The sequence below is a fragment of the Bison bison genome, unplaced genomic scaffold, assembly GCF_000754665.1.
Source record: "Bison bison bison isolate TAMUID 2011002044 unplaced genomic scaffold, Bison_UMD1.0 scf7180017864284, whole genome shotgun sequence".
Taxonomy (NCBI): Eukaryota; Metazoa; Chordata; class Mammalia; order Artiodactyla; family Bovidae; genus Bison; species Bison bison.
The window spans coordinates 1,490,125-1,501,094 of NW_011494856.1; the positions used below are offsets into that span (position 1 = coordinate 1,490,125).

A 10,970-nucleotide genomic window follows, 5' to 3' on the forward strand; every position below is an offset into this window, starting at 1 on the left:
CATCTGGTTGAGAAGCCTGCAATGTAGGATGGTCATGGACAAAATTAAAAAGGTTAGATAAAGAGCAGATGTGAACTGATCATAACAGAAACTGGGGATCAAAATATTGAAATGATTTTGAAAAACGTATTGAACATAAAAATTTGAGTGTTGTAAAACTATCATAATGAGGTGAAGTTTTACTTAAAAAAGTAAACAAAATAAAGCCACAACAAAAACTGGAGAAACGGAATCCTCAAGAGGCAGTCAGGCTCAGTGAACACAGCACTCTGCTGGAGTAGGGGACCTGGGTTCCAGCTCCAGCTTATGTATCTATTGGTAAGTTATTCAACTTCTTGATGTCTCCATTTCTTCAAAATGACAGTCCCGCCATTCTCGGGAAGATGGGGGTGGTGGGGGGTGGGTGGAGTCAGTGTGGGATGAGTAAGCACAGAACCATGATGGTTTGGGAAGCACAGGCAAAGGAGAAAGCAGTGAACCAGAACTGCACCACAGGGCTACAGTGGAGGTGCAGGCGGTGAGAATGCAAAGAGCTGTGTACATGGACTGAATGACAGCTTGAGCGGTGCCTGGAATTGGTCTCAAATCACCATAAAATAGTGGCCAAGAGAAGTAAGTTGTAGGAGAGAAATGATTGATATTGGTCAAGGCTTGGATTTAAGATGCTCCAACTTAACTGTAGACACTGGGCTGATCCATTTGGGTGCTTCTGCAGAAGTTGCTGTGACTTTTTTTATTTTTAAAGTAAATAAAAGCAGGAGTCCACTGGCATTGGACACCCAAATGCTGCCCGTGAGGCTGTAGAATCTGAGGGTAAACTCTCAGGGACTCTGCAGAGGGGTTAGAGGAAGAGACTTTGTTTCCTGAAGAGACCTGTCTGTTACATGTAACAGGAGGGATCTGCAGGCATCTTCTGGTTCTTAGTGAACAGCTGTAAAATCTTTCCCCAAGTCTCAAGATCAGTGAAAACTATCAGTTAAGACCATATAGCTTTTCAGATCTCACAGTCTCAAAGTATAAAAATATCTCCAAGTTACATAAGCAAAAATAAGGCAAGGCTCATTTCCCAAGACTCATTTCCCATTGCATGTACATTTCATCAAACCCAGATTCTGGACATTGCTATAACAGCTGCTTGAGATAGAAAAACAGTACTGAAAATGGCTGACTAATTACAGAACTACTACAGGATCAGAATTTTAAGCAGATTACCTCTGACCTAACAAAATAAGAGAAAAAAAGAGTCCACTGATTTCTAATGGGTTTTCCAGTGGAACTTCTTCACTAATCTGAAACCACACTATGCCTTGAATATACCAGGAAAAGGCACCTATATAACAAAGATGTTTTTCCTAATTCTGTGGCAAAACTTTTCAAAGGTTATCAATACAATCAGATTTCAATGTGTGTGAGAACAAAGCAGGAGAGTTAAACACTTTGTTACATAAGCAGTGCTGTATATAGCATTGTTATACTAGCTTGATCATACCATACCTAAGCAGTGACCAATTCTTTCACTTGACAAGGTCAAGTTCTTCCCATGACACTCAAGACCCTGTGGTCTCCTGATGTTTTGGCCCCAGCAAACTAATCCCTAGTATCTGAATACACCATGTTATGTATTGTCTCTATGCCTTTCTTCCAAGAGGCCTTGATCCCTCTTTCCCATTTGGTAACTGGAATTAGATTACTGTGAGTTCAAGTCCAGCTTCAGTCTCTTTCTACAGGCAAGTGACTCTAAGACCTTTCAGAGTCTCAGTTTTCTTTTTTATTCCTATTACAACGCAAGCTCCATGAAGGCAGAGATTTCTGTCTGTGTTGATCAGTGCTGTATCTCAAAGCCTAGAAAAGAGCACAGCATGGTACATGGAAGGTACTCAAGTAGTATTTGTTGAATTAATGGATTGGTTGATAATTTCTTCCTTATAGGATTATTGAAGGGATTAGAAATATATATATATATATAGATAGATAGATACTAGGCACACAGGAATTCATAAATGGTGGCTATCATTATTACCCATGATTTGATGCCTGGCTTATATGTATACCAAGACCACCCACAATGAGCTGGTTGCTTTTTCCTCCTTTTATTCTTATAAAGCTTTGAGCGTCCCTCTAACACTGACTATTGTGGCACTCAAGTTAGCTGTTTGCACTTGTGGGCTTTCTAACAGAATGACTTCTTTAAGGCAGGGAATGTAATTCTTCTCACTCATCCCAACCAAGGACAGCAAGTAGTTAGTAAATGGTTATTAAATAAACACATGGTCACACACTACTTCATGAAGTCTTGATACACAGTGACCGCCAGAACCCCAGAAGCAGCCATGCCCTCTGCTTCTACCACCACCTTTCTAAATTTCCTGTTTTCTGTTAAAACAATATGTTTTTTCCTGATCATAAAAGTAATAAATGTTCACTGTAGAAAAGCTAGAAATAGGTATAATCGAGATCTTAAGGTAATACAATTTGGCATCTTACTTTCTTGATGTATCATTTCTTCTTACAAAAAAACCCTCAAATGTAATTTTTCAATTATCCTCATAATATTGTTATGATTATATTATATGAATGGTTAATTTATTTAATTATTTCCTTATTGGACTGCTAACTTTGCTCTTATAAAGTAATACTATGATGAAAAAAAATTTTGTACCCAGAATATTTTTCTATATTGTGGGTCACTTGCTTAGGACAAATGCTAGTAGGGTCAAAGTGACAAGCATTTTTAAGGCTTTTGAAACGAATCCTTAAATTTAGCTTTTCTTTGCTCTTGCTAGATTAATTTAGGCTTTCTTTGCTTGTCTGGACCATAGGAATCACAATTAGGCTTATAGTTAAGCCTCTCTCTACTCTAACCTACCCTCTCTGGAATATCTATACCATGAGCAGGGTTACCTTATTTTAAAGCCCAGTCTGATTTTAGGACACGTTATGGCTTCCTTCAGCCAGGATAGAAGCCAAACCTTGGTGTGATCTACAGGTGTATCTGACATCTTTACTTCCAGCTGCTCTGTTTCCCACATTTGATGCTCACATACCTGTCATTTCCTGGACACTCTATTATCTCATCAAACTGTGTCTCTGCATCTGTTGTTTGCTTAGAAGGGTCTTTCCCTTCTCTACCTCATCATTGTGACTAGAAAGACCTTACTCCTGACCTCACTGAAATGCTACCTTATCTGCAAAATTCCTCAGATGCAATAATCAATCACTCAGATCCTTAGGACCCTCTCCATTTAAAGACCTTAAATTTAATTCTGGAACTTCAGAGTAAATATTACACTGAGACAGAAGACAGGGAAACAATCCCAAACTAGCTGTATAATATTTTAAAAACATTGTGTAAGTGTTTTAAAGATGACTTCAAATTTTCAGAAGATTATCAAAACAGTTTACATTGGGAAGACAAATCCCAACTCTTTTAGAAAAGAAGAAGTACTGTTAAATATATAATAAAAGGATGTTAAATGAAAAGAAGTCTGGTAATCACCGATACTGAGGAGTAAATGATGTCAGTTTTTCACTCTCCAGGCATGGTGCTGGTGGGAGTGAGAGTATTCCACATATGCTTAAGATTCTCTCCACATACTTCCTCTGTTGTTGTTCCTCAAGCATGGCATTAACATGAAAGGGATTCATTAAAATGAAAGGGATTCATTCATTCAAGCTTCCCTCACATCATGCATTTATTCGTTCCACAATTATTACCTGAGGACCAACTATGTGCCAGGCACTGTCCTAGGTGCTGAAGACATATATGCAAGGCATACAAAGTTTCTGCCTTTAGGGAACTTCAGTGCAGAGTTAGATAAAGAAATGTGAAAATAAACAAGATTAAGTTTGGTTGGTGATAGTATCAATTAATAAATGAGGACAGAAGGGTTATTTTGGTTGGTGATAGGTTCTATATAGTATCAATTAATAAATGAGGACAGAAGGGCAATGGGATAGAGTAGTGACTGGAAAGTTGTGTATGTATTTAGGTGGTCGGGGAAACCTGAGGAGGCACTATTTGAGTTAAGCCTATATGAAGTGCACTGGGCAGCCAACCAAGAATTGGGAAAAGGCAGTTCTAGGTAAGGGAAAGCAAGTGCAAAGTTGTCAAGTCAGGAAGGAGCACAGTGCTTTTGAAGACTGAAAGGCAGCCAGAGTTGCTAACGTGTAGTGAGTAGGTTCAGTGGGTTGGTCTGACATGAAGCTAAGGAGACTGGAAGGGGCCAGATCAGTCTGGACATTACAGAGCCTAGTAAAGAGTTTGTTTTTCTTTGTGTGATGGAAAGCTTAAAAAGAATTTTAGGCAGGGGAATAAAATAATCTCCTATATATGTTAAAGATAAGTTTGGCTGTAGGGTGGAAAGTGGACTTTTGGCAGACAAGTATGAAGAAGGGATACCAATCACTAATTTTTTTTTACACTAATCAAAGTAACGGCCTAGACCAAGATGTGAAATGTGAATGGATTCCGAATATGTTTTGGAGGTGGAGTCAACAGGACTGGCTATTGACTGATGAAGGGAGTGAGAAAAGAGAAGAACTGGGAAAAGAAACTCAATCTACTTTGAGTAGAAAGTTAATGTGAAAGCAGGGCAGGGGTAAGAGAGATTAAAAACTATTATACCAAATCAGCTTTGGAAGTTAGAAGAAAAATCTATTTATCCAGGCCCCTGCTTAACCTGGAAACAAGAGATGGTTATATTAATATTAGGATAGGCAAAGTTTAACAAAACTGTTTTTTCAAGCAATTTTACTTTAATACCAATTTTGAAAACTATCCTAATGGAGAGCCTTGTGCCAAGCAGGCAACTGATAAGGAAAGGAGTCTTATTTACAGAAAATTTACTAGATGCCAGGCCTTGTGCCAAGCAGGCAACTGATAAGAAGAGGAGTCTTATTTACAGAAAATTTACTAGATGCCAGGCACTGTGCTAAATGCTTTGCTATACAAGTGTTATCTCATTTAGTCTCCACATTAGCCCTATAGTATTATCCCCATAATATAGATAAGAAAACTGAGGCTCACAGTGACCAAGGGACTAGTGTGGTTATGTAGCTTGTAAGTGGCAGAGACAAGATTTTAACTGAGGCCGTCTGACATCAGAGCCTAGACTCTTCCCTGTTATGTTACATTGCCTCTAATATGAACAGAACACCAACATTATGGTAAGTACAGCATAAGAGGCTGGGTAGATACCATTACTTGTACCTTCAGAGTTGTCACAATTTAACATGAGAAATATGTTAGAGAAATACAAACCTTATAGGAATAAACAACTTTGCAGGTGAGTGGGTAATTTCTTAAGGTACCAGAAGGGCTGGAACTGCTGTCATCAAAAACATCCATGTTGTCCTCAAACTCTTCTCCTTCTTCTCTTTCAGTATCTGCATTAAACTAGGAAAAATCAGAGGCCACTGGCTAGCTTACTTAGTTACTTCAAGAAGATGCATGAAAGCAGCAAACAACCGGATTGTTTCAAAATGTTAATTTACTCATTCAACTGCACATAGGAAAGTGTCTGTTCTGTTCTCACTTGCATTTTTCATGTTATGAAAGGACTGACATTTTTCTTTCTTTTTAAAACCAAGAGTCAGTTAAATACTGACTAATGAAGGCCTCTTACCATTTAAAACTGATCATATTAGCAAACATTAAAAAGATTTCTAAATGCTACCAATGCCTTGGACTGCAAGGAGATTCAACCAGTCCATTCTGAAGATCAGTCCTGGGCATTCATTGGAAGGACTGATGCTGAGGCTGAAACTCCAATACTTTGGCCACCTCATGCGAAGAGTTGACTCACTGGAAAAGACCCTGATACTGGGAGGGATTTGGGGGCAGGAGGAGAAGGGGACGACAGAGGATGAGATGGCTGAATGGCATTACCGACTCGATGCACATGAGTTTGGGTGAACTCCAGGAGTTGGTGATGGATAGGGAGGCCTGGAGTGCTGCGATTCATGGGGTCGAAAGGAGTCGGACACGAGTGAGTGACTAAACTGAATGAACTGAACCAACGATGTAGAGAAATAGGTTTTTGTCTATGGCTGGTTTAAACATAAACTGGTACCTCCTTGAAAAAAAAGCCTGCATAGCAATGAAGACCCAGCACAGCCCAAAACAATAAATAAATAAAATTACTTAAAAAAAATAGATACGGATAAATTAGAGCATGTGTGCTCTGCTGGTAGGAATGTAAAATGGTGTAGCTGCTTTGGAAAAATGCTATGCTGGTTCCTTAAAAAAGTTTAACATAGAATTACCGTATAATCCAGCAATTTCACTTCTGTACTCCCAATGCTCTTCAATTTTAATTTCTATTCTGTTCTTTCAATTATTTTTCCCAAAAGACTTTGAAAGCAGGGATGTGAATAGATATTTGTATACCAATGTTGACAGCAGCATTTATTCACAATAGCCACAAGGTGGAAGCAACCCAAGCATCCACTGACATGGCTGGATGAACAAACTATGGCATATGACAGCAGAATATTACTTAGCTTTAAAAAGGAAGGCCATTCTGACACATGCTACAGTATGGGTGAACCCTAAGGGCATTAATATTAAATGAAATGCGCCAGTCACAAAGAAGACAAATACTGCATGATTCTACTTATATGAACTACCTAGAGTAGTCAAATTTATAGAGACAGAAAGTAGAATGCTGGTTGTCAGGGATTTTGGGGCTGGGGGAATGGGGAGCTACTCTTTAATTGGTATAGAGTTTCACTTTTTGCAAGATAAAAAGAGTTCTGGAGATGGATGATGGTTAATGGTTGCACAAAAAAATGTGAATGCACTTAATGCCACTGAACTTGGTATTTTAAAATGGTTTAAATGATGAAGTTTATGTTGCATATATTTTGCCACAGAAAAGGGCACAGTTTCTTTTGAAATGTAATTTCAAGGAAAATAAATGAAAATAAATCCAGTTTCAAGGTATATTACTGGCCATAGCTAAAAGGCATATATTAATTAAAATGGTATTCAGTGTAAAAATGTATTTATCTAGAGTACTGTCTATTACATTAAAATGCAAATAACACTTAAATGAGCATAAACATCTGACAGAGGTAGGCAGAGTAAGAAGGACTAAGACTGGGGAACATAGGAGATTGGCTTGTTCTATGTATCTCTGAACTATAAACAAAAAGTAAGTTTTACTTTTTAAATTAAAAATCCATCAATGAAGAAACAAAATAAGTTCAAAGGTTTCTTGGTTTCTAGCTACATACAAACACTTATTTGGCTACTTTTCCCAATGTTCAAACATACAAAGGCACTAAGATTTACACAGTAAGGACATAAGGGATGGGCAGTCAGAATTGGGCCTTATGGTAGAACAATTAATTAAAATATCAAACACCTACTTAATGCTGAACACTAAGCTAGGCTCTGAGATATGAAATGAAGGACACAGTCTGCTTTGCAGGAGTTCACAACCTAGAGTGGGAAGTCAGCATACCCAAACGCTGAGTGCACAGACGGCCCTGTGAGTGTGGACAGAGTGACTCGAGAAGAAGGTCAGAGCAGATTTCTGTCCATGGGATTCTCCAGGCAAATACTGGAGCAGGTGGGCATGCCCTTCTCCAGGGTATCTTCCGACCCAGGGACTGAACCCTCTTGGGGTTGGCAGGCAGGTTCTTTACAACTAGCGCCACCTGGGAAGCCCTCAAACTAACAAACATATTTACATATACTTGGAAGATGCCTTTATATTCTAGAAAAGGTTACAGACAACTGTGGGCACAAAAAGCAAAACAAAACACCCTTACATCCATGAAAAAATTAAAGCCAATGTGGGTAGAGCAAGATTCCAAAAATACAGTGTAAGGAATGTTAATATGTACTGTGTTTGGCACTGGGAATCAGTTCAAAATGTTTCATCTTGGCAATGTTATCTGATACTAAACATTCTTTTTTTCTTCTTTATTTTGAATTCATTTTCTGATTCTCACAGAAGGGAATGGAAGGTTGCAGTGATGGCAGCAGGGGTCACTGCTACATGCTTTTGCACTGCTCTTGCAGTTTTCCAAAGTATGTCATCTCAGGACAGCTTCTTCCTTTTTCCTCTGCCACCTTCTGTACCTTAACTGTTGCAACGTTTCCTTTTTTTTTTTTTTTAACTGTTGCAATGTTTTCTTGACCTAGCATTTCTAAAAGCACATTCTTCCTGTTTCTTAACTTCTCACTTATCCCTTTTCCTTCCTGTCCCCTGACAGAATTTTAATCAAAACTATTCTTTTCAGTGGTACTAATAATTTTCCTTTCTGAGATGTTGTAAAATGCTTACTCTTATTGCAATGGCAGATAAGAAGAACCTTTCTGAGTTGGTTTTAGTAGCTGACCTCATACTCAGCAAATTACCTCTGACAGACTTGGGTCTGAATGCTGACTATGCCATTTATTTGCTGTATGACCTTGGGCAATTTGATTTCTCAACTTCAATTACGTCATCTCCATAATGAAGACAATTACTTCTTAACAAAGTTATCATGAGGATTAAGTGAGGCAACACTTAAACCCTTAATATATGCTTGGTACAAAGGTGACACTTAATACATAATTGTTGTTTTTATGAGGAAAGGAGAAGATAGATTAAAAAAAAAATATCTGGTGATATCCAGCTTAGAGGAAGACAGCTAGCAGAACCTCTGAATTCCATCTAGACAGAAAAGTGGTCACTGTGAACATCATTCCAAATACAACACAGGTATATTATAAAAGATGATGTTGAAAATATCAGCCAAATGGATTTCTGTTTCCAGGCAAGATGGAGTATCAGGGACCAGGTTTAAACCTTCCAGAAAAGGCTAAAAAACTGTTTAAAATTTATAAAAGAACCGCTTTCAAGACACTGGACATTATGTGATGAAGAACAGTGATCCTTGTGGGAAACAAACAATTTCCCCAACCTACTACCTGAAAAAAGTTTCCAAAATGACATACACCAGGAAGGAACCTAGAAGAGGTTGGTGATCTACTGGAATTGAAGACATGAAACTGGGACTTCAGGAAGGCCAAAGTGGCTAGGGCTTGCACAGTAATGAAGAAAAGAGAAATGCATAGAGAGAACTCGGGAAATCTGCAGAGGGTCCTCCTTAAGTCTTCAGCTAAGCACTGATCAGCACATGTACATCAAGAATGACTCGAAGCCACTGATAGAACCCCCTCAAAGGATTAGAGGGAACCATCCTCAGCATTCACACGGGCCTGGGAACATTTCCTGTTCCCTCTTAACAGAGCAGAAAACCTCACAAGGCATAGGGCATCAGGTAGAGAAATGAGAAAATCAGTAAGGATGCGGAAGACTTGAACAACACTACAAACCAATTTAATTGACATTTATAAAAGATAACACCTAACAATAGCAGATTATATATTCTTTTCAAGTACACATGGAACATTTATTGAGATATACCATATAATGGGCCACAAAACAAGTCTTGATAAATTAAAAATGATTCAAGTGTGTTATCTGACCACAATGGAAATAAATTATGTCATTAACAGAAAGGTATCTGTAAAATTGCCAAATATTTGGAAACTCAATAACACTTCTAAATAATCCATGAAACAAAGAAGAAATTAAAAGACCAATTAAAAAATATTTAAAATTGAATGGAAATAATAACACAATATATCTGAGTTTGTGTGGTGGTGCTTAAGCAACATGTAGTGGGAAATGTTTAGTATGACATGCCTATACTGAAAAAGAAGTTAAGTCTCACATCAGTGACCTCAGCTTCCATGTTAAAAATACTAGGAAACAGCAAATTAAGTCCAAATTAATCAGGAAAAGGAAATAATAAAAAACAAGAGCAGAAATCAATAAAATAAAAAAACAAAACAATAGGGAAAAAAGTCAATGAAATCAAAAGCTGTTTTGTTTTTTGGTGACGATACATCAAATTTACAAACCTCTAGTAGGATGATCAAGGGGGAAAAAAAGGAGAAACAAATAACCAGCATCAAGGAGTAGGAGAAGTGATATCACTACAGATCCTCCTGACAATCAAATAATAAAAAATATTATGAACAACTTTATGCCAATAAATGTGGCAACTTACATGAAACAAACAAATTCTTTGAAAGACACAAATGATCAAAGTCTATTCAAGAAGACTAAGTTGAAGAACCCTATCTCAATTAAAGGAATTGAGTTTGTTGCTTAAAAAACTCCCACAAAACTCCCCTCCAGGTCCAGGCTCTGTTGAATTCTACTAAACATATAAGGAAGAGAAAAATTCTACATAGGCTTCCAGAAAATTGAAGAGGAAGGGATTCAAATTATTTTATGAGACAAGCATTATTCCAAAATCATACAAAAACAGTTTAAGAAAACTATAGACTAATAAAGTATCTGCCATAATCAGACATATAAAATGCTAATCAAAATTTAAACAAATCAATTCTAATCAATATATAAAAAGGATAACAGTTCATCAGGAATGCAAAGTTGGTTTAATATGTGAAAAATCATCAGCGTACTTCACCATATTAACAAACTAATAAGAAAAATCATTTAATATTTAGGACTTTGCTGTAGCTCAAACAATCAGGAATCTGCCTGCAATAGGAGACTGGGGTTTGATCCCTGAGTCAGGAAGATCCTCTGGAGAAGGGAATGGCAATTCAGTCCAGCATTCTTGCCTGGAGAATCCCACGGACAGAGAAGCCTAGTGGGCTACAGCCCGTGGGGTTGCAAGGAGTCAGACACGATTGAGCAACGAACACTTCACTTCAACATCCATTCCTATCAGTAAACTAAACAAAAAATGGAGGAAAGTTCCTTGACATGGGAAAGGGCATCTACAAAAATCCTACTGTGAACATCATACTTAATGGTGAAAGACTATGCTTTCTCCCTAAGTTTGGGAACAACGCAAGAACATCATGTTGGTTCTCACCACTTCTATTCAAGCAGTGTACTGGACACTGGAGCTGTTACAGTAAGGGGGGGGGGTGG

General features: G+C 37.9%; 1 protein-coding gene across 1 annotated transcript in view; it reads right to left on the reverse strand.

The window, feature by feature from the left end:
- FCHSD2 (FCH and double SH3 domains 2) overlaps positions 1-10,970 on the reverse strand; it is a 246,750-nt gene that overhangs the window by 7,820 nt on the left and 227,960 nt on the right. Inside the window, exons 14-15 of the mRNA XM_010849504.1 lie at positions 5,261-5,395; positions 2-16 (exon numbers count right to left, since the gene is read on the reverse strand). Coding sequence (XP_010847806.1) covers positions 2-16; positions 5,261-5,395 — 150 coding nt within the window. The remainder of the gene's footprint in view (position 1; positions 17-5,260; positions 5,396-10,970) is intronic.